Here is a 25,253-nt window from a genome sequence, read left to right on the forward strand (position 1 = left end):
GGGGGGGGGGGGAGACATTTCAGTTTTCGTCTCAGGCAGCAGAAAGGCTTGGTGAACCCCTGCGTATACATTACAAAAAAAAAGATACAAAAACGCAGCACACCACTTTCTTGTATCCTGCACAGTCCGGTAAAAAAAAGTCAACTTTTTTATTTATTTATTTTTTACATCGGAACTCTATGGTGAACGGATGCCACTATGAGGCTTCCATTTAACGGATACTTAAAAAAAAAAAATATATATATATATATATATATACGAAAAGAGGATAGAAAAAAACGTGATGTGAACCCACCCTTAACGCCTTCTGTGTAATGATGGCAGATGGAGCGTTAGATGCACAGAGGGTTGCCCCGTTAACCCTTTCAGGCACGTGAACAATGAATTTGTCTACTAGGGTATCAGTGGGTGATTCTTGTCATTTGTGCCTCCTGCAGGTCTGCTGTGTAAGCGTGGAAGAACGTACGCTGTCCTCCGTGCGGTGGTCTCCAACCCACCTGTGATGTGCATTGATGGGACGGAAGATGAAAAGGCCGACCTGTAAATACTCCTGCAAGGTCTTCTTCAGGTCAGTTCTTTACGGTGGCTCTTGCTAGTCGTTACTCAAGTATATGAATTGTGTGAGAGATATAAACCTAGAAGACCCTCTGCTCTGCCCTCCTGTTCTTACTTATGGTCACCAGCCACCTCCGCTGGTAGTTTGTTCCAAGCCTCAACTACTCAATTCCTGCCATTGGTTCTAACCCCCCCCCCCCTAACTAATTTTGGATTGTGTTGATTTTTATTTTTTTTTTCATTAAAAACTCTTCCCACCTGAACTTTATTTACGCCTTTAACATACGTAAAGGTTTCCAGCTTGTACCCCCCCTACTCCTTATCTTTCCTCAAAGCTATGCAGATGGGTTGCATTCCCCAGGGATGGACACTACAGGGTTAATGCTATATCCCTGCCGCCTGTACTGCAGCGTTACCATGTGTCTGTTATGTTAGCAGTTAATAATCTTCGCCCCTGCAGCGGTGTCTTGTGTAACCCATGACGAGGATGTGTCCGTGCCTTTGTATCTTCAAGGCCTCATGCACACGAACGTATTTTGTTTCCGTTCCGTGTTTTTTTTTTTTTTTTGCTGATAGGATGCAGACCCGTTCATTTCAATGGGTCCGCAAAAAAAATGCGTAAATGGGGGGAAAAGTCACAGATTTTGCTTTCAAAACACCTTTGCGACAAAATCTGCACCTAATACACGCCAAAAAAGTGGCATATATTGATTGATAAATGACCCCCCCGCCCTAATAGTTCTCAAAGCTGAGGGTTTGCTACCCTGTGGTCCAGCCTGATACATGTTACCAGCACTGATACATTGGAGCAAACTACCAGGCACGGAGAGAGAGGTACGCTGCTGCGTTTAGCACACAAGTTTATCAGCTGTGATCAGGACTGGCTAAACACCTGCAATGAGCAGGACCGGGGTATGCACTCTGACGCCAAATTATGCAATGGCTGGGTCAGGTGTGGGTGATAGTCTATTGTTTGTTCGTGATGCCAATTGCAGCGTGTGCAGGGTACTGTCACAGGGCCCTTTAAGGTGTTATAACTAACGCCCCAGGTTAGGAATGCCAGAGTGGTGTAATGTCTCTGTATGGTGGTGATAATGGTGTCAACGGTGTCTCCTACCTGGGTACGGCTGGACTCCTGGATCCCGGCTCACTTGCAATAAATTGAGTGTGGTGCTAGTAGGAGTAATAGAGGAATTTGCAGCAGAAATTGAGATCCAGACCTTGGGTAAAGTTCAAACTTGTCTTTACTGGTTGTAGCTTTCATCCAAGCAAGATACAGCTCTAGTCTTAGGTCCCAGCAGGTATTGGCAATGGTTGGCAGGGATTTATCTTCTGCTCTATCAACCTGGAGCTTGCAGGAAAGGACGTCTGCTTGTTAGCTCTATACTGTGGCAGGAATTTGGCTTCTGTGCTTTCTATCTTCTGCTGACTAGCTGAGGAGGAATATGGCTTCTCCTAGGTCTCTGGACGGTACTCACAGCTATCTTCACAGGGTATGCTTCTTCCTGAAACTGGAGTTGTCTGCTTGCTTCTTCCAGCTGAGGCTGAAGGGCTCAGGCTGGGGATGATCAATGTCTCAGCCGAGACAAGATCCTGGCTTGATTCCCTATATCTGGGAGCTCCTACACGCACACCCTACCCCTAGCAGGGGGTGGGCTACACTACTTCTAACTTCCATGCTGCAGGATATGGGCATAGCCCACTCCGCTCACAGAGGGGGGAGCTGAACTGGAATGAACTATTCCAGCTCAGAAACACTAAACTGACTTAAGTCCTTGCCAGAACATTGCTGCCACCTGCTGGTGAACATGGAAATTACAGCAATATACTTTTAACAAGGTCTTTAATGCACAGTTGTGAGGATGTAAGGTAAAATTACATCAGATGACAAAGGTAATGCTTTTTTACAGATTGTAGCGGGGTAAAAGAGTTTAGTAACACAACTCTGGGGTGTTACATTCCCCCTTACTTTGAGTCAAGCCGCCCTCGGCTTATGCTTAGGAGGGAGAGGAACCAGCTCTGGGGTACCCAAATAAAATACAAAGTGCTGCATGTATTACACATATAATGACATACACAGACAAAACATATAACTGCTACCCTGAGGTTCCTGCCCGCATGAGTAGGGTGTCCTAAGTAACAGTTTCCCTCTCGGTATAACCAGTGAACCAAGGTCTGCACTAAGCATTCACTACTGACTAACTTTGAAGTGTTCTGAGTTCTGTAAACACCAAAGGAAGCATGGGGGTGACTTTACTCTGTAATCCCGCCATTTTGTAATGAGATGCCCGCAAATGGAAGGGTGGCTTTATCCTGTATTCCCTTCTCTGCACCAAAGTCAAAATATAAGGCTTATAGCACGATCACTATGGTGACTATGGGTAGCAAAAATAGCTCTAAGGTTTGAGGTGCCATACCTTAGGCAAAGGCACAGAAGGGGAGGTATTAGCGTCCCCATGCACTTCTGGCAGTCACAGGAGGAGGGCATGACAATCCCATGAAACTCCTGGAAGACACCTCAGGATGGGAGCAATCCTGAACAAATAACAAGTGGGAAGGAGGGGTCAAAAACTCCTCTAACCATTCCCGAAGCAGCGGGGTTACCCGTGTAGTTACTAGACCTGCCAGGACTTACCACTTGGTCCTACCCTGGGTACCTATGGGTATATAACACCGGGTGTAGGCCATTAGTATTAAGTGTCCGTATAGGCAGTCCGTTTAAAGGGGGGAGAGAACAAGAGCTGTAAAGTAAGGCACACAAGAGTAAGGTGCTACATATCTGGTTAAGTGCAATTTCACAATAAGTGCATTAGGTCACATTGCTGCACCTAGAAAATAATTCACACTATGTGCATATGATTCTTAAACGTTACATAACCTGAAAACATTTAGGCAAAATTAGTGCAAAAACATCATGCAAATATCAGTGCAATCTATATCATCATAATACGCTCAAATAAGGCTTGAGTCCTTTTTCTTGAAGTGCTTGACTGTGGACAGGAACAATAAGTCCATAAGTCAATACTATTCCTGTGGATTACAATTGACTTGTACCTGTTTCAGAGGAATATAAAAGTTAATTATAATCCATTAGGCGGTATAAAATGTCATAAAAACACATAAAAGCAGCATATTAAGAACCGTAGTTCCATAAGGCTATCAAGTAACCTGAGAAAGGGGATAAAACAATGTAAACTTGGACATGAGGGGTTAAATGATGATGATGATGATGGAAGTCCTTACTGCACATGACCATCAGGGTGAGGACAAAATAGGGCAACCTGTAAAAGAAAACATTAAAACAATGCCAACGGGTCCTCACCCGTCAGGAACAGTCCATGATGTGGCTCCCATTAGTCCTTTATTTTTGAAAAGGAGCATTTTTAGAGAAGGACGTCCAGGTCCTCCTCGCTGCTTGAGCTACTGAAGTGCATTAGGGGGCGCTCTTGCCTTTGGTAGCTCAGAGTTGCAGCAGTAGTGGTGCGCCACTGCCCTCTGGTGGTGTCCTTAGGTGGTGGCTGTGCAGACAGCCTGGTGAATGCAGCTGGGACATGCTGCAAGCTGGGATCCCTAGCCGGTGCAGAGGTGGGTAAAACCTCCGGCTGAAGGGGTTCTGGAAGGCAAGCTGAAGGTGCCTGGGGCTGCTTCCATGGGAAAACATAAGGTTGCATCCTGGGGTTGATTGTCAACACTGAGTTATTGATTTGACCCACCCGTAGTGTTGGTGGTGCGGCGAGGTCAGGGATGAGTGGTTCAGGTTCTGGGTGAGGCTGTTCTTTGAACCGAAACCTGCCATCTTGGGTCTCTTGTAAACAGCAGACTCTCCCTGTAGAGCCTTGGTCTTCCTGCCAGGTCTCTGGGGTAACTGAAACAAAGAAGAAAAAGAGGAAGTTAATTCAACCACTCAAGGATCTGAAGGAATCCCCAGAGTGGGTGAAAGTTGGCGCCGACAGTGGTGGTGCAGAAGTAGTAAAAAGGGGGTCAGTCAGCACATCCCAAAGCGCAGGGGCACGTTGCTATGGCTGAGAACAAGACTGTTAAACAAAACGTGCAATGCAACAGCTCACTGCAAACCAAATAAAGTACAAAATTGCATCATAATTGCAAATGCTATACTAATAAGTTAGAGATGCTTGGCAAATCGTTTTGTACAAAATTATTTGAGCCCGTCTGCCGCACGTCAAGGCGATCTCTAGTTAGACTGGTTCCTAACACTAAATTTTACCTGTTATGTGCCATGACGGCTATCATATAATTCAGAAATTGCAGGTTCCATATGCATGCTGGATCCGCCTGAATTTCTGTCATTTTTGGTGCCAAAATGGCCTCCATTATATCCACGGAAAGCAGTTACCAGCATGCATGCCGGGCCCACTCCACACCACCCCTGGCGCCAAAAGGTCACCAAGGACTGCAATGAGAGTCCACACACTATCTCTCTCCTGGTGCCAGATGGCTTCAGTGAGTGAGGGGGAGCAGGCCATGCTATATACTAACACTAATTAAAATCAGCCAATGGGGCAGACGAGCTGGTCAGCTGACTGACCCCCTTTTTCTTTGCAGCTTGTGCTGGAGGTGTGGCTGCCTCCTTAGTCGTGCACTCCTGACCAGCTCGTCTGCCCCATTGGCTGATTTTTAATTAGTGTTAGTACATAGCTTGGCCTGCTCCCCCTCACTCACTGAAGCCATCTGGCACCAGGAGAGAGATAGTGTGTGGACTCTCATTGCAGTCCTTGGTGACCTTTTGGCGCCAGGGGTGGTGTGGAGTGGGCCCGGCATGCATGCTGGTAACTGCTTTCCGTGGATATAATGGAGGCCATTTTGGCACCAAAAATTACACTAATTCAGGCGGATCCAGCACGCATGTGGAACCTGCACTTTCTGAATTATATGGTAGCCGTCATGGCACATAACAGGTAAAATTTAGTGTTAGGAACCAGTCTAACTAGAGATCGCCTTGACGTGCGGCAGACGGGCTCAAATAATTTTGTACAAAACGATTTGCCAAGCATCTCTAATTTATTAGTATAGCATTTGCAATTATGATGCAATTTTGTACTTTATTTGGTTTGCAGTGAGCTGTTGCATTGCACGTTTTGTTTAACAGTCTTGCAGAAGTAGCAAGGTAGAATCCGAATAACGCAAGGAAGGCAGCTATAGAAGTGTCCAATGAAGGCACTCAATACAATAATGAGATACACAAAGAAGGAGGTGAGTTGAAGGAGTTCAACTGACCAAGGAGTGTGGGAAGGGAAGAAAAAAAGGAGAGCGCCAATCCAAGCTGAGGGTAGGTAGAGATATTATTACTGTCCTGGTGGTGTAGTAGTACACAACACAGAGAGGCCAGACAATGTAGCAAAAACGGTACTGGAGACCAATCGGTGTGTTACGGGAAGTCTTAGTCTCAGATAGTACATAGGTCAAACCTATATATAGGACAAAACTGTATATAAATGAATATGTATATATCAAAAAATAAAATAAAATGAAATCACAATAGACTAAAATAAAATGTGGTATTAGTTAACCACTGGACTGTCATAATGTTAATATATTAGATAAAAAGTGGTGATGTGTGACCACAATGTGGATAAAGGTGGAAAGGTACCATCCAACAATAGCATGAGGTTAAAAGCAAATGGGTGACATCCAGTAAAGCACTTACTTCACTGGGGGGCCGTCAACAGGATATGTTGGTAAATTTGTCAAGGCCGAAGTCCCGGCAATCCCCCGCCACACACCCTCGGCACACCCTATGTATCAAACTTGGTGTAAAAATGTCCTTGCGGCAAAATATTGTTCTAAAAAAGGGGTCATGCAACATTTTTACGCCAAAAGCTGGTGTGTAAATGACCCCCAGTGACAATTGATAACCTTTCCGGAAAATGTCTGTTCTGCCAAAGAGGCGAAGGGTCAATGCAATCTCCTGCAGACTCAGCTCGATCCGTGGAGGAAATGTGCGAGCGCTGCAGAGTCAGGCCTGCTGACGTGACAAACTATCAACATTGAGAACTGAAATCTTGCATTTTTTTTGTCAGAAGACCCAAAAAGCAATAAAACCATAAAACAACAAAACCTGCAGGGAGCTACTGGGGGCATGATGATGCAAATTACCATCACATTCTGTTGCAATTTGGAAAGTGGATTAACTCCTACTGGGAAGAGATTGCAGTCCATTGAGGTTTCCCTCAAAGAGAAATGCACGGCCCCTTTAAATTCGTATTTCATATTGAAATGTTGTAAGACCTACTTGCTGACTATTACTTCAAATGGAAAATCCAATGTGATATCAATCTGTACAGCGCTGCGACATATGTCGGCGCTATGTAAGCAATGCAAATACAATAAGCATACATACCCTTCCTGTGTCGCACATATCGGGTGTCTCTTTCTATTTCTTACCACATTTTTTATGTAGGAATTTCATATTGATGGCCTATCCTCAGGATGGTCATCAATATCAAATGGGCAAGGGTCAGAGTCCCGGCACCGCCCGCCAATCGGCTGTTTTACGGTGAGCACGGCTGCCTTTTCGCAGCACAGCGCCGTACATTGAATAGTGGCCGTGTTTGGTATTGCATTCACTTGAATGGAGCTCATGTGAACGATGAACCTGACGTCGCTGACCTAAGAGGAGGCCTAGATGCTCACAAAGTGCCACAGCCTCTTTAAACAGCTGATCAGCAGGGGTCTCAGGAGTCAGACCCCCGCCGATCTGATATTGATGACCTGATGAATAGACCATCAATTCCCGCATGAATCCCTTTAATATCAGGTGGAAAGGAGTGACTAGACCCGCATCTGTTTTCAAGAGGACCTGCTATCTATGTGTTTAACGCATACATATAATTGATTTTAATGGGGAAAAAAAAACGTGCAGTGCTTGATATCTCCTGTGGAGGCGCTGTAGGGAAATTGAATCCTGACAAAGCTGGTCATTGAGTGTAGCAGTAGGACACCCTGTGATCAGCTTATAGTCAGGAGGCGTTTCTAACCAAATGGATTATCCAAAAGAAACGCCCCCCCTTTAAAGGGAGAGACGTCTGGGGTCCTCCTTTCAGGATCCTTATCTCATGACCAGAGTGAAGAACAGTTACAAAGCTTGTCCTGTTCTGCATAAGGCCTTTTCATACGTGATGATAAGATGCCCATGAAGGATCCATGTTTGGTCCGTGAGTCCGTTTTTTTAGGTTTTTTTTGTCCTCCGTGTCTCATACGTATTTCACAGACATCGCCAGGCTGAAAATGAAGTTCCACCTCATATCCCAGCAACAATTTGGGAAAACCACAGACTGCATCCATGTTGTGTCCATGGTTTTCATGGAACCATAGACCTCAGTAGGCGGCGTTTTTGGTCCACATCATGGACCAAAATAATGCACTGTGTGCCTCCATCATAAATTAGGTGCATCTATGGCAGTCCTGTTACCGGAGGTAAGTGTTGTAAATTTGCCGAGGATGGAGTCTCAATCTGTCCAGCTGCTGAACATGGCATGAAACCAGCCGTGCAACTCAATTATGTTGCACAACCAGTTAAAAAGGGAACTTGTGACTATTTTTGCGGCTAAGAAAGGGCGCTCTGTAATACTTATTCCTCCCCTGTTGGTGGTGTTGCCAACGGAATTTTTCTTTTCTTCTTTTTTTTTTTTTTTTTACTGGATAACGTATCCAAAAATTATGGACAGACAACATTTTTTACGGATAAATTGGAAAACCATAATGAATGATAAAGACTATAAGTAATGCACGTCTGTAGCTCAATATACTGATAAGAACTCATTACCAGCAATTACTGTGATGAGAATTACCACCAAAATAATCTAGTCAAGTATAAGCTGCCTCAAAAATTCACGCATCTATTTTTTTTTCACGGACACAGGAAAAAGTTGCCTATTTTTACAGACTGTCCAGAAATTTCTGGACGGTTGGCAACCCTGCGGGAGACCCTCCGACCCTATGTAGAGCAGAGACCTCTTTTTAGAGTTCTCTTCACCTTACGCTTGCATTGTACTTTTACCATGGTTTTTATTTTATTTTTTATTTTTTCAATGGGTTACGTGACGACTCCATAGAGCAAGTTCTGCGTGGACATCTGGGGCTCAACTGTGGTCACGTGACAGACTAATCCCAGGGCTAGATGACGGTGGCAATTTGATTTTAGGGTGCAGGTAGAATTTTTGTGATTTTGGACTTGGCGCCACTTTTCTTGTGATTTGAGCATGTCTGAAGGAGATGAGATGGCTGAAGTCTAACCTTGTAACTTCCTGGGCCTTTCATTCTCCTGGGCTGAGCTCATGCAGGGCGGTGACCCCATCGTTGGGATTATACATGAGTCAGGGAATCGATCGCGGCACGGAATTTACAAAAAAATACTATAGCTTATGTAATGGCTCTATCCTAGGTTGTTGACTTTAGTCACTTCAAGGTGGGAGTGAGACCTCCCTAAAAGTCACAAGTCAATCTGAATGTTGTCTGCAATGGCAGAGTTCCACCATCCTCACACCACTTACCGATCCAATATTGATCTATTATTTTTTGGCCGCACTTGGCACCACTTGGAACAGGTATGAGGAGCATGTCATAATAATCTTTATTTACATACAGTACTGTCTTTAACGCGGGGCAAAAGGGGCAGCTGCCCCGGGCCCAGTTGCTCCTGGGGGTCCCAAGGCAGCTGCCGCTTGAGCCCCACTGGCCACTGGTGACGTGGGGGGCGGCAGCAGGGCATATGGAGATGAGCGCTTCCATTATCTGTATCGCCGTCCTCAGGACAGTGATACAGATGGAAGTGCTGCTGCGGGGCAGGGGAGGGAGAGGCGTCTCCCTTCCCCGTTCCTCTGATAGGCTGCAGACACTAGGCAACATCTGGACGTAGATGCTGTGTTGGGGCCACATCTGGGGGTACATGCTCTTATGCGGACACATTTTGGGGTACATGCTATTATGCAGACACATCTGGGGTAATGCTTCTGAGGGTGTACATCCTGGGGTGGTAATTTTGAGGGGGGCGCATGTGGGGGCACAGGATGTGGTGGGGGTACATGATGTAAGGGGGGAACTTCTGGGGGTACTGCTTCTGAGGGGGAACATCTGGGGATAATAATTTTGAGGGGCGTACTGATTTAGATGGGGTCACATGTGGGGGTACAGGATGTGGTGGAGTCACATCATGAGATGAGGGGAACATCTGGCCATACATCTATATATTATTGTGGTGTTTAATATAAAAAAAATTACGCTTCTATGTTGGAGGTGGGGGGTGTTTGTTAACACAAAACATAATATCTACCTACAATTATAAGATATAACTATAATTCTATAGATGCTGGCCACTTTTTCTAGCTGGGAAATGACTGCTGAATGAAGAGGATCCTCTCCTGCGCGCTTCCTCTACAAGCTCCCAACAGCGCTCTGATTACGTCACTGGGCTCGGCGCATGCCCAGTGACACTATTGAGGCTGTTGCCCTCAGGAGCCATAGGATCGGACAGGCGCAGGCAGTCGGCGATACTGCGGCTGCGCAAGATATCCTGCGCAAGAAATCATGAAGCAAGGTTCGTCTGTTGAATAAATTATATGACGTAGCGGAGGGGGCGGCGCCGTTCTGCTCGGCTGTGGGAGGAAATGTATTTATGAGGAGGCGGGCTGGGCTTGAAATAAAGGCGGGCTGGGCACTGCAGGGGGCGTTACTGGGCACTAGGGGAGAGGAATAACGCCCCTCTGGGCACCTTGAAGGTTCATTAGCATAACCGAAAAATCGCTTTTTTTATCTAAATGACAACATGAATAAAAGAAAGAAGACCCTTGCTGGAATGAAGGTAGTTTAGTGAACATTGCAATGGTTACAGGTTAATATGCTCAGACTAGGTGACAGATTCCCTTTAAGTTGCAGGGACATGGCGCTGTCACTGGATAGAAAAGCACTACTCTTTCCAAGGAAAATTAATAAGAAAAAGGGAGATGGTGCTGATCTATCCGGTGACAGAGCCATTTTATTTACTACTAGATACAGTGAAGAGTTCAGAGAAATCTGTCAAATAGTGAAAAAACACCTTCCTGTACTTGGCTATGATAAGGATTGGGCCGCGTTCACAACAAGCGGCATTAAGTGTGTTGCACGCCGAGCTCCAACCTTAGGAAATATGATCAGTCCCATTTATAGAAACTCCTAAAACAAAACCAACTTGGCTTACCCGCGAAGGTAGCTATAAATGTGGACATGGCAGATGCATTTGCTGTAACCACATGAAATTCAGCAAATTTTTTGAGTCTACAGCGAATGGTAAATGTTTTTTAGGTAAAATCATCCCTGAACTGTAATACAAAATTTGCAGTGTACCTGATCACATGTGATATATGTCTGCTTCAATACGTAGGATGTACCACTAATGAGAGAAATACTAGAATAAGGAAACCTATATCAGATGTACCGCATTTTAAAATACGAAATGTTTCCGCTGTTAGTCTGCACTTTGCCCTAAGGGGCGATACTTCAGCCTTAAGGGTTACAGCTCCTCTGCGGGGTGGTGATCACAGAAGGAAGCTTCTCAATAGAGAGGCTTTTTGGATGTTCTCCTATAGGCTTGAATAAAAGACATGATTTGATACTACGATATTATTGATTAATTTTCTTGCTGTATATTGCATTGTTTACATGCAGATGTTTTTATGGAACTTGTTATAGAAGAATATTAGAGTTTATATCATGTGTTTTGGATTTTATCAATCAGTTTCATATTTCGATCATGCGACACCAGAATCTTTGTGGATAGGTGTAAGAAGGGTATATAGGAAACTGTTTATTATTTGTTATATATGTCATGAGTAAGGACCGGAATACAAGGGTCCGAAACACGTAGACTTACTTTTGCGTTTGTCTTTTGGAAGTTTTTACCGCACTGCAAATAAAGAACCACTTGTTTGTCCAGAGCTGGATTTCGTACTATTTCGGCAGTTCTAACATAGCCGTGTCCAGGCTGTAATCCGAGCTCACAACAGGTGGAACAGGTGAGAGCTGCTTTTTCCTGTGTTATAAGTGCTCAATGTTTGTACGACTTTTACTTCTGGATCACCTATAGACAATTCTGTGTAACCTTTTACTGGGCGTGATTTCCTTTTCCCAAAGGAATTCTGGGCCTGTGAACCAATTTTAATTTTTAAATTCAGTTACATTCAGGACTCTTGAAGCATGGTCTGCTGGGTTATGCTTTGTGTCAGTGTGATGCCAATGTTCCGGGTTTGTTATTTCCTGAATTTTCTCCACTCTGTTGGCAACAAAGATATGGAATCTTCGCGCTTCGTTGTTTATGTATCCTAGGACAACTTGTGAGTGTGTCCAAAAATATTCTTCATCTATTTTTAGTTCCAATTCTTCTCTCAGAAACTTGCTTACTGATGCTGAAACAACAGCTGCTGTCAGTTCAAGTCTTGGTATTGTATTAATACTGATAGGTGCAACTCTGGCCTTTCCCAAAACCAGGGAACAGTGTATCTTTTCTTCTCCTATCACTCTGATGTAGGAGCACTGACCATAACATAACTACTGGCATCTGAAAAGTGATGAAGTTCTATTTTCTTGTACTTTCTGAAATCATGAGGTACAAAACATCTGGGTATCCAAACTTCTCTCAAGTTTTGCAGGTGTCTTATCCAACTCTCCCACCTTGGCCTCAAATTTTCAGGTATGGGCTCATCCCATCCCAACTTCTGTCTGCATAATTCTTGTAGTATTTATTTTGCTCTGAGGATTACTAGGGCCAAGAATCCCAATGGATCAAATATAGAAGCCACTGCAGAAAGAATAGTTCATCTAGTTGCAACTTTCTCTTCAATAGATACTTCAAAGAAGAACTTGTCGTTCTCTACATTCAATCCCAATCCAAGTACGTTCTGAACTGGAAGATGATCATAATTGAGATCTACATTCTTCATTGATGCACGTTCAGATTCACTGATGGATTCCAGTAACTCTGTTATTTGAGATGAATTTATGAAGGCGCAGGTTTCCTCTTGCGCATAACTCTTGGCTTTCTTTCACTAGTTTGATTCCAGATTCTGTGGACTCTAGACTTATGAGACCATCATCTACATAAAAGTTTTTCTTCAGAAAATTTGCTACTGATGGGCAATCCTTTTCATTCTGATTAGCCAGGTACTTAATACCGAGGGTCCCTTTAGAGACCCTCGGGATATAATATACAATATGCTAAGCGGTTTATTGGACCAAAAATCCCTTTAGGTCTCTAACTAATAATAAAATTATATCTTTATTTTGTTCATTTAAAATATACACTCAATAAGGAAACTCTCTTAATATTAAAATTGTCAGGGTGCAGTGAGATATTAAATTAATCTATTGTCTGCTGATGGTTGCTAATAGCAACTCATGGAACTTGTCCAATACAGCCCTTGTTTGATATAATTATACCTATCAGGTGCATTAGTTTGGGCGTGCTAGGAACAGGAGACTTGTGGGTGTGTGGTTTACACCACTTTGGGGGACAGTATTGGTCAACCAATATATTGATTTTTATTTTGTATTTTTTGTTATTTATTTTTTATTTTATTATTTTATATTGTTTATTTATTTATTATGGTGAATATTCGTAGGTCAGTGTCATCAATTGATTTATCATGGAGCCCAATCGCTAGCACAGACTTTCCAAATGTATCAGCTTGACAGGGCGTACATTGTATCTAGATATGCCTCTGCCTGGGAGATGTTACAACTTTGGCAACAATTTCAGTCATTTGTCTCCTCATGCATTCACACTCTGCAAGCTGATGCACAACGCAGGTGGGTGCGCTAGTCTCCTAATGGCTCCTGCTCTGTCCTCTATGAGGATTGATGCAATATAAGATAAGCTGACTGCTTGTCCTCCATAATGCTCACTGTCTATAACCTGATCGTAGTCGCTCCTAATGCTCCTAAGTTCTCTCACTGACCACTGTCTAAAACATAGCGCTAAACTAATACGCCCCTCCCGACATGTTTCGCCACTTGCGTTGCTTCGTCAGGGGAAGTGGGGTATAGGCGTGCGCGCGCTCTTGGTGACCTCTACTTGTATGCCGCTAGGTCCCGCCCATCTCATGTCTGTGCCCAATGAGTGCTCTGCTGCCCTTTGCTCACATACTTCTGACCCTATCAGATACGAGCGCATCATCTTACGCATATACTCTGCGCTCGTTGCTGTTTGGCCCGTCGCAGGTAGGTCGGGTGTTGTTTCCTCCCATCCAGGTGATGTGAACTGCCATTCATTCGCCGCCAGTTAACTAGTTCATGCCATACACTCTGCCGTTCATCTGGTGATATTGAATCGCTAGCAATAAAATGTAGGATCAGTCTCCAGGTTCCACAGTGCTTTTTATTTTATATAGTGAGTAATACTTTAGTGACTCTCATCAATATGTTATGCTACTTCTAGGGACCATTCTATTTGATAGGGCATGGATTATGAAGTCAGTGAGATTTACAAACACTCAAAATGGCACAGAAAATATATATGCACTATTATGGTCACTAGAAGTAGCACACAGGTAGTAGTGGTTGGGAAATTACTAGCCACCCTTCCAAAAAGCCAATCAACCTAAAAGCCGATCTGGCTAATACTTTACTTGCCACAGAATTGCTGGTTCAAATGGCAACAAAAAGCAATATAGAATTAGGTGAATCGCTGTAAGATATATCTTTGTGATTGAAATGACAATAGAATCTACAGTAGTCTCTGCATAGTAGGAGGATGGATTAATACATATTGATGAGTCACTAAAGTATTACTCACTATATAAAATAAAAAGCACTGTGGAACCTGGAGACTGATCGTACATTTTATTGCTAGCGATTCAATATCGCCAGATGAATGGCAGAGTGTATGGCATAAACTAGTTAACTGGCGGTGAATGAATGGCAGTTCACATCACCTGGATGGGAGGAAACGACAACACCCGACGGGCCAAACAGCAACGAGCGCAGAGTATATGCGTAAGATGATGCGCTCGTATCTTATAGGGTCAGAAGTATGTGAGCAAAGGGCAGCAGAGCACTCATTGGGCACAGACATGAGATGGGCGGGACCTAGCGGCATACAAATAGAGGTCACCAAGAGCGCGCGCACGCCTATACCCCACTTCCCCTGACGAAGCCACGCAAGTGGCGAAACATGTCGGGAGGGGTGTATTAGTTTAGCGCTATGTTTTAGACAGTGGTCAGTGAGAGAACTTAGGAGCATTAGGAGCGACTACGATCAGGTTATAGACAGTGAGCATTATGGAGGACAAGCAGTCAGCTTATCTTATATAGCATCAATCCTCATAGAGGACAGAGTTAGCAGGAGCCATTAGGAGACTAGCGCACCCACCTGCGTTGTGCATCAGCTTGCAGAGTGTGAATGCATGAGGAGACAAATGACTGAAATTGTTGCCAAAATTTCTGTTATTTGGCAGGCGAGGTTGCTCTCTAAAAGGTAAGGGCGTTTCAAGATGACCTTGTTGATTCTACTGAATACTTTCTTCTACAGTGTGTACGAACTTTGTCTTCTTGGCATACACTCTTTTCTTTAGAACTTATGTCTGCAAAGTTGGATTCAAGTATCTTAATTACTTTTGCTGGACTTACAGTTGGTAACTCTTGGACATATATTCGATGACACAATCCTGTCAACTGTCTTGAGTTTGCAATCTGCTGTTTTCCTCCAACAACACCCCATCTTAGATCAGTTTGAACAGCATAGGGTTCACCCTTTCCTCCTGTGATTACCTTTCGTGGTACCAAAGCTTCGGGATAATCTTAGCCTATCAACAGTCCAACACCAAACTCCTTCAGCGGGGACATTTCATGTGATATGACAGATAGGTGCTCCCATTTATTGGCTGTTTCACAGTTAGGTATGCAATCTCGATCTAGAGGAATGTCGTCTTTTGTATAAGCTGGAGGTAGATCTAATATGAATTTTGAATGAAGTTCTCTAACTCTCAGTCCTTTGACCCATTGACTGTTCACTAATGTGTCTCTCCCCGTTATTGTGGTGAGTTTGAGCTTCATTGGTTCTGTAGTCACTTGTCATTGTAGGTAAAAGGAAAGTGAAGGTGACGTCACTCTGGGCATCCAAATGCAAACTGGTACAACCATTGATGTGCCATTGCTTTCTCCTTCCCTCACTCTGCAAGAGAATACCGATACTTTCTTTCCTTCCTCAATATCTTTAGGTATTGAGGATTTATCTTTGCTTGGATATTCTTCGTGTAGTGGTGTAGGATGGCGTCCTTTGCAAATGCTGCATGTGGCCTTTTTCTTCCACTCCTTAGTAATATGGCCTTTTCTTAGACAACCGAAACACAGTTGGTTCTCAAGTACATACCTTTTTTTTTCATCTGGGGACATCTCCTTCAATTGTTGGCACTTGTGTATGGAGTGGTTCTCTCCACAGAACATATATTTGAAATTAGTCTGAAGATTTGTCGGTTCTGTCTCTCTACTGATCCCATTAGTGACTTTGAACTTGCTCTTGTAGATATCTGGACCGCTGCTGCGTTGGTTGCAAAGCTAGTTGCTCTTGCACGTCTTATTTCTCTTGCAGGCCCTTCTTCTAAGGATTTCAAGACGTAAGATGATGTTACTGGATTACATGCTATCCGTGCTTCCTTATTGATGAACTCAGAGAACTCTTTAAAACTTGGGAAGTTCTTGCCTAGATCTAACTGTTCAGTCACATAGCGATTCCATCCAGAAGCCACTTCTTCAGGCAGCTTGGCTAGCATCCTGTGGTTTTCTAGATGGTTGTTCAGTACTTCTAGACCTTGAACATGTGGGACGACATTGCTGCATGCTTGCAGGAAGTCACCATAAACTTGGAGTCTAAAGTGTTCTTTAGGACCTATTTTAGGCCAGTTATTCAATTTCTCTCTAAAAGCTCTTTGTACTAACAAAGGATGACCATATCTTGCATTTAATTTTTCCTAAGCTTGTTTGTAGGCTTCTTCCTCTTTTCTATAGAAATTACCTTCAAGAACATTCTTTGCTTCCCCACCAACATATCTCTGAAAGTAGAATAACTTGTCGACTGGACTGAAGCAATGATGCTCAATGATCATTTCAAAACTTGCCTTCCACTCTATGAACTTCAGTACGTCTCCTGAAAATACAGTGGGTTCCGGAACGGGGAGTCTAGCTAGGACTTTTCTCTGTGGTCTTGCAGGGACAATGGTTGTAACATTCTCCTGAGCATTGCCATGGCATCTAGGAATAGAATCATCCGGTTCTATTTTCTCACTAGTTCTGAATTAGGTGAGTCTCTTTCTTCTTCTTCTTTTCCAGTAGAGATAGAGGGTAAATCCACACACCTTTCAACTAACACTGGACTAGGCCTCTTTGTCTTTGTGAGCAGGGATGAAAAGATAATGACTTATTTTCCTCACTAAGTGCTGGAGATTTCCTTCCATTCTCCTGGGAGTATGTAGGAAAGTAGGAGTCTGCTTCTTCACTTAGTACAGATATGAACCTATGACTACTCACATTCATATCCGCTTCATGTACTCTGAGTCTGGCTTCTATGATCTTAACTTCTTTTTGCCTTTCCAGACTTTTCAATTCAGCTTCCATTTGATGCCGCTGTGCTTCCATTTGACAGCGCTGTGCCTCGATGGCAGCTTTCATTTCAGTTTCTGCTCTCTTGAGCAAGTTGTTCAGCTAATTCCTTTCTTTTGGCTGAAGTATTTGAGGACTCTGATATATGGGTGGCACTTCTGCTAGCGAAGGAAGTCACACTTGAGATTGTAGTTTCCCCTAAGGACCTAGCATAGTCTCTCATAAAAAGCTCATTCATTCTATTTCTTGCTTTAACTTCATCATAATTAGCTGCAGATGGAATTTCTCTCATGAGCTTTACTAAATCTTTAGTGACTGCAGTACATGTGTCCATGTTCCTTACAATATCCTGGGAAGGTGTCGTAAACGACCGCAGGTTGACATATGCTGCCATAAGCTCTGATTCAGATTCTTCTACCATCTCTACCATATCACTCAAGTTATCTTTTTATACTTTCTTGCTTTAGCTTTTTACGAATGTCTTTAATGTATAATTTCCACTTATCGTACATTCTGGTGAACTTTTTCTCTTTTAAAGCTCCAAATTTACTGCATCTTTGGGGTCGGTTTTCTGGCACGTGACTAACGTCCTAGTTCATCTGCTTGGGCTATATTTGTTTGAAGCAAGACTAATGCTACATCAGACTCTTCTACCTCAGACAGGTTCCCTTGCTCTTCAACTTCTACTCTATCTATCTTTGCATCCTCTAACAGTGGCATGGTAATACTAGGCTCAGACATTTTACTTTAAATGCTAGAACAATCAATACAAATATTAAAGGACCTTTCACTTTAAAGGCAATACTGACAAATGCAGAAATAAATTACTTTTACTTTAAATACTTTAAAGTAGATGCCTGGGTTACATTATTTCCGCAACATCTGCCCCTTCCATACATCTAAGAATTCATAAGTCTTGCATTCACAAGGATACCATTTTTTTTTTTTACCTGATGTATGTGAATCTATATTTTTTTTTATTATTATTTTCTCCCGTTAACTTTTCCCTGTTTGTTTGATACTACATGCATAAAACTTTACACCTATCATTAACCACCTCCTGCGTGAGGTGCTCTTTTATGATATATTGTTTCTGGTTTTGTAACCTTATCCTATGTCCTTCTTTAATAAAACCAACTATTGAAACTAAATACTTTAGAATCCATATACTAAAACTCACTGAAAAAAGTGGCCTAAAAGGGTGGAAATGCTCCAAACCCAGACACTGTAGCGCGTCTATAACCGGGGGAGCAAGAAGAATGCCGGGGCGGACCGCATGCACCATAAGGACATCTTACACAAAATGATACATTGTGCAGATGAAAAAATATATATATACATACACAAATCACTGCAGAAAATGCACCAAAATGATACGCAACTGACAGTACTAGCTAATTCCCCAAGCCGATGTTAAAAGCTGAGAACTTTGCCAATATCTTCCAGTCAGGAACATATCGGAGACCCTCATGCACCACGTCATGGTGTCTCAGCACGCATGGGGTCCTACCACTAAAACGCCCGTGGTGTGTGAACAGGGACTGAACAATGCTAGAAATTAACTCACAGCCAGACTCTCACAGGCCTCCATAGTGGTATCACCAATGCACTGTGAGGTAGGATAAAGCTGTGAGCCGCACCCACAACAGACCATGTGACACAGAAGCCGCACCCACAACAGACCATGTGACACAGAAGCTACCAGGTGCAAAAGAATGTTACCAACAAAATAAAGTGGCACATTCCATATACAGAAGGACAAAAACTCACTGAAAAAAGTGGCCTAAACAGGTGGAAATGCTCCAAACCCAGCAAAGTATCAGTTTGCGTATTATTTTGGTGCATTTTCTGCAGTGATTTGTGTGTATATATATTTTTTCATCTGCACAATGTATCATTTTGTGTAAGATGTTCTTGTGGTGCATGCGGTCTGCACCGGCATCCTCCATTGTGCGCATTGTTTGCTGTTGTCTGCGGACCGCATGCAGAGGAATTGCAGTACAGACCAAAAGTTTGGACACACCTTCTCATTCAAAGAGTTTTCTTTATTTTCATGACTATGAAGGCATCAAAACTATGAATTAACACATGTGGAATTATATACATAACAAACAAGTGTGAAACAACTGAAAATGTCATATTCTAGGTTCTTCAAAGTAGCCACCTTTTGCTTTGATTACTGCTTTGCACACTCTTGGCATTCTCTTGATGAGCTTCAAGAGGTAGTCCCCTGAAATGGTCTTCCAACAGTCTTGAAGGAGTTCCCAGAGATGCTTAGCACTTGTTGGCCCTTTTGCCTTCACTCTGCGGTCCAGCTCACCCCAAACCATCTCGATTGGGTTCAGGTCCGGTGACTGTGGAGGCCAGGTCATCTGGCGCAGCACCCCATCACTCTCCTTTATGGTCAAATAGCCCTTACTTTCAAAGTTTTCCCAATTTTTCAGCTGACTGACCTTCATTTCTTAAAGTAATGATGGCCACTAGTTTTTCTTTACTTAGCTGCTTTTTTCTTGCCATAATACAAATTCTAACAGTCTATTCAGTAGGACTATCAGCTGTGTATCCACCTGACTTCTCCTCAACGCAACTGATGGTCCCAACCCCATTTATAAGGCAAGAAATCCCACTTATTAAACCTGACAGGGCACACCTGTAAAGTGAAAACCATTTCAGGGGACTACCTCTTGAAGCTCATCAAGAGAATGGCAAGAGTGTGCAAAGCAGTAATCAAAGCAAAAGGTGGCTACTTTGAAGAACCTAGAATATGACATATTTTCAGTTGTTTCACACTTGTTTGTTATGTATATAATTCCACATGTGTTAATTCATAGTTTTGATGCCTTCAGTGTGAATCTACAATTTTCATAGTCATGAAAATAAAGAAAACTCTTTGAATGAGAAGGTGTGTCCAAACTTTTGGTCTGTACTGTATATGGAATGTGCTTCATTGTGTTGGTAACGTTCTTTTGCACCTCGTAGCTTCTGTCACTCATGGTCTGTTGTGGGTGCGGCTCACAGCTTTATCCCACCTCACAGTTCATTGGTGATATCACTATGGAGGCATGTGAGAGTCTGGCTGTGAGTTGATTGCACTGTTCACACACCACAGGCGTTTTAGTGGTAGGACATCATGCATGCTGGGACACCGTGACGTGGTGCATGAGGGGCTCTGATATGTTCCTGACTAGAAGATATTGGCAAAGTTCTCAGCTTTTAACATTGGCTTGGGGAATTAGCTAGTATTGTCAGTTGCGTATCATTTTGGTGCATTCTCTGCAGTGATTTGAGAGTCCATATACTACAAACTGTCCTTTTTGTTTTTACTTTCAAGTCTCTTATTTCTGAACACAAAAAATGTCTCTTTATGCCAAAGCCTATATGCAATGATGAGTAATAAAAGGAAAGCTCTGACCTTATTCTGAAGAGCAGGAACAAATGTCAGTCTTATAGGAGACGTGTCTTTTCTTGATATGATGCAATGCTCTGTGCGGACTTGCGATGCTCTGTGCAGACTTACGATGCTCTGTGCAGACTTGCCATGCACTGGCTTGGATACGCTGCTTGCGATGTTCTGTGCTGATTTGTGATTCTATGTGCTGACTTGCCATGCACTGGCTTGGATACGCTGCTGCAGGCTTTGGGCCTAGTGGCTGGAAACTAGCTGGCTGCAGTACGTGGTCTCTCCGTGGATATCGGTGCGGGCACTCTAGCTCGGGACTTTGGCATCCCACCATGCGTCTTTCTCTATCTCTAGGGATCGCAGGAGGGTTGGCGCTCTTTCTCTGACTATTTTGCCTTTGCCGTTTTGCCACTAAGAGTCGGCTGCAGTTTGACTAATGCACACGTTCTATGACCTCTATGGCAGCTCTGCTGAGGTGTTTTTGCTTGCTCACTTGGGGAACAGTTGCTGCGTGGTGGTATATGCTGGCACTCCGCTACTCTAAGCGCTCCTCAACTTGCACAGAAAAGAGTGCATATCGCTTCACCCACTGTGGCAGGCGCAGCACTATGAAGTGCCATTTTCGCTGTGGCATTAGAAGAATTTTAATATCTCTGACTTTTTAGTCTAACCAGACTGTCTATTACTCTGTAATTCCTCTCGCGCCGTTCTATGGAAACAGTAGGTTTAAAGAGCACTTCAACTTTTCTTCATATATAACACTGCCGCCTCCGCAGCAGATAGTCCATGTACATAACACGTGTTGAATAAAGTATCATAAAATGGCGGTATGCATAAGATGGTGGTTCAACTGTTCAATCTTGTCATTTAACATAAAATGGTGGATATATTTCTCTCTTCAGTATCTGTACTCTGACTTTAAGTTATTTAAGCACTTTATGATCTCTCTGAGAGGTATATCTGAGGTCTAACTAATAGTTCTACTTGCTGAATTTGGTTGCAATTTGCAGTATGCAGTTATAAGTAACTATTTGCAGATTGGTTGAGTATGATCTGGTATGGTTGTATGCAATTTGGATTGCAATATGGAAATAGAATATTGATTGTGAGCTTTGTAGTTTGCAATTGGTGGAACTGTAAGTAAACGCACATATAACTGGTTCAGTATACAGTTCTAATCACTATATTAACAGTAGGAACATTATATAACTGTTTTAAATACCTATTTTGGCCTCACTGCTTCCATAAAACACAGCTCTTAGTGGAGTGAATGTCTGTTCAGATTCTCTCCTCTGGTGTAATGATTCTAGCAGCTGCTGCTAGGGGAATTTCCCACACAGGCTGTGTGTTAGGCTGGCTGTGATTGGTCAAAACTCTTGCGCTGTGTGATACAGCCATTTTATTTGATACTTTTATGCTGATTCTTTTTTTTCTTCTCTATATTAAGGGACACTATAGTCACCAGAACCACAACAGCTCAACGTAGTAGTTCTGGTGTCTATAGCATGTCTCTGCAGGCTTTTTAATGTAAACACTGCCTTTTCAGAAAAAAAGTCAGTATTTACATTACTGCCAAGGAACACCTCTAGTGGCCACTCATCATTATTAAAGTTTGCTACTCTACGAGGTGTGTGGATTTTTTTTGTGTGTGTGTGTTGTGGTGGAGGACGTTATTGCATGCTAGGGTGTGGGAAGGCGGGATCCAGGGGGCCTAAGTAAATTATTGGCCAGGGTGCAATCAATATTACATAGTGTCAACATATTTCACAATTCCAAGGGTCATGTACAAACGGTCATAAATAACATAGCAACAGACAAGTCCATAATTACAAGAGGAATGAGGATCCTGCTTGCAAGAGCTTACAATCTATGAGGAGATAGGTGCTTGTTTGAACAGTTCCTGCCAGTTTCCCTATATTTTACAGCTGATGGTTGGAGGTATCTCAGTAGTGGGAGACTCTGTGTCAGGCAGGAAACGGGGGACAATATCAGCCGTGTCTGAACTCAGTAACCTAGTCTAGTAATGACTGACAACACCTTGTGTTGTGCAGAATCATGTACCACTCCCTAACGAGTACATAGGTCTTGACTCCTGACAGAGAATTAAAATAGCGGCAGACTAAACCTGCCATTCCCACGAGACATAAGGTCATCTAGAGAAACGGCAGGTTTTTAAAATAATTTTTTTCCTTTAGGTGTTTAGGTATCAGAGCAATCAAATAAAAGTTATGATTTAACATAAGGCCCCTTTCACACGGGTGAGTTTTCCGCGCGGGTGCAATGCGGGAGGTGAACGCATTGCACCCACACTGAATCCTGACCTAATCATTTCTATGGGGCTGTGCACACGAGCGGTGATTTTCACGCATCACTTGTGCGTTGCGTGAAAATCGCAGCATGCTCCTCTTTGTGCGTTTTTCACGTAACGCAGGCCCCATAGAAATGAATGGGGTTGCGTGAAAATCGCAAGCATCCGCAAGCAAGTGCGGATGCAGTGCGATTTTCACGCACGGTTGCTAGGTGACGATCGGGATGGGGACCCGATCATTATTATTTCCGTTTATAACATGGTTATAAGGGAAAATAATAGCATTCTGAATACAGAATGCATAGTAAAATAGGGCTGGAGGGGTTAAAAAAATAAATAAAATTTAACTCCCCTTAATCCACTTGTTCGCGCAGCCGGCATCTCTTCTGTCTTCATCTGTGAGCAATAGGACCTTTGATGACATCACTGCGTTCATCACATGGTCCATCACATGATCCATCCATCAGTGCGCTCATGGATGGCAGTGAAATCATCATGTGTATTCATACACATCAGACATTTTTTTAGGGAGTAAAACTGCCTGTAAAGGCGTTATTGCGACCTATGCCCATTAGCGTAACCGTAGAAGGTGCAGAAGATGCAGTCACACCAGAGCCACGAAGCCTGAGGGGCCTAAAGAGCCTATCTACACCCTATGTAATGGTGAGGATCATGTATAAACGTTTTCGAATAGAACGGTGGTCTCGAGACATCCTGCAGTCCCATGTAATGTCTACGGAGCTGATGGTAAAGCCAAGTATTTGACTCTTTGTCAGTCCCATAGATGTTCAGTGGATGAAGAAGACACATGTGTGACCAATGCTTCATTCTGACTCCTCCTCAGGAGCCATGGGCAGGCCCGGGACCCCCATTCTAGTATTTGGGACACTTTAAGGAAAACTGAATAAAGTCAAGTTTAGAAGTGTTCTGTCCCTTTTAATGACAGGTCAGGCCTGGTGTACATTGTTTAAGGGCTCATGCACACGACCGTATGTTTTTTTCGGTCTGCAAAAAATACGGATGGCATCCGTGTGCATTCTGGCCCCTAACAGAACAGTCCTATCCTTGTCTGTAATGCGGACAATAATGGGACAAGTTCTATTTTTTTGTTGAATGGATAAACGGACATAAGGAAACAGAATGCACACAGAATCATTTCTTTTTTTTTTTGCGGCCCCCATTAAAGTGAATGGTTTTGCATATGGTCCGCAAAAAAAACCCTGAATGGAACGGACTCTGAAACAAAATACGTTTTGTGTGCATGAGGCCTGACTCTCATGGTCAACTTTCTCTGTTTGCTTCTATGAGAGTTAGCTGAGGACGCGTGCTAGGCCCCTGGGGTTTGAGCGTGTTCGAGAGTTAAGGATATCCGACCCACTCGGGCAGATTTACCAACCCTACAGCTGATGTGAGCTTAGAGGGGCTGTCTAGACCTGCAGCAGATTTATCACAGGGGCTCAGACCGGATGATAAATGTGTTGCAGGGACAGACACTTTGGGGGGTCATTTGCAATCAGAAATACGCCTATATAGTGCAGATTATGGCGCAATGGTTATTTATGCCACAATTTGTGGGGGTTTTTTGGGGGGGGGGCGTGGTGGGGTTGTCAGACTCGTAGAAAATGTAAAACAGCTAGGAAGCTGGATGCGCTGAAGTTATGTAGAGGCCGGCACCTCTACATAACTTCGGCAGATCCACCGCAGGGGCTTATTATTATTATTATTATTATTTATTTATTTTACGCACTTATATAGCGATGCTATATTCCGCAGCGCTTTACAGACACTTTAGCATCCAACTGTCCCCAATGGAACTCGCAATCTAAGTTTTCTATCAGGGAGGAAACACACGGGGAGAACACACAGACTCCATGCAGATATTGTCCTCGGTTGAATTCGAACCTAGGACCCCAGCGCTGCAAGGCCCCAGTGCAAACCACTGAGCCACCGTGCTGCCCATTAAGATTGGTCTCTAAAACGGCGTCTTAATGAATGACCCCCTGTAGTCTAACTCTATGCCAACTATTGTTTGACTTTGTTTGAGACAGAATTGTGGTGCAATTTTGGCACTAAAGGGTAGATTTATCACACTGGTGTAAAGTAGAACTGGTTTAGTCTCCCACAGCAACCAATCAGATTCCGCCTTTCATTTATCACAGCTCCTTTGGAAAATGAAAGGTGGAATCTGATTGGTTGCTATGGGCAACTAAAACAGTTCTACTTTACACTAGTTTGATAAATCTCCCCCTAAGTGTCGGATACTTGGCCACAACCACCATCAGCCGTTATCCGGCCCAGGCCTCCTGCCTTACACCCCATCATCAAACTCATCTAACACCAAGGGCACCCCAGCCACAATGAGGCAGGGACCCCCAATAACAGGGGAGTGACCTGAGGAGAGAAGAAGAG

At 43.4% G+C, this 25,253-nt stretch overlaps 1 protein-coding gene across 5 annotated transcripts in view; it reads left to right on the top strand.

Moving 5' to 3' along the window:
• ST3GAL5 (ST3 beta-galactoside alpha-2,3-sialyltransferase 5) overlaps positions 1-25,253 on the top strand; it is a 154,135-nt gene that overhangs the window by 115,807 nt on the left and 13,075 nt on the right. For 4 of the 5 annotated variants that reach the window (XM_040419251.1, XM_040419254.1, XM_040419252.1 and 1 more), the window contains exon 2: positions 438-568. The exons of the other annotated variant lie outside the window; for it this stretch is intronic. In XM_040419251.1, the coding sequence (XP_040275185.1) occupies positions 513-568 (56 nt within the window). In that variant the 5' untranslated portion in view covers positions 438-512. The remainder of the gene's footprint in view (positions 1-437; positions 569-25,253) is intronic. 5 annotated transcript variants of the gene reach the window in all.

This window comes from Bufo bufo, chromosome 2 (genome assembly GCF_905171765.1).
Source record: "Bufo bufo chromosome 2, aBufBuf1.1, whole genome shotgun sequence".
Lineage (NCBI taxonomy): Eukaryota > Metazoa > Chordata > Amphibia > Anura > Bufonidae > Bufo > Bufo bufo.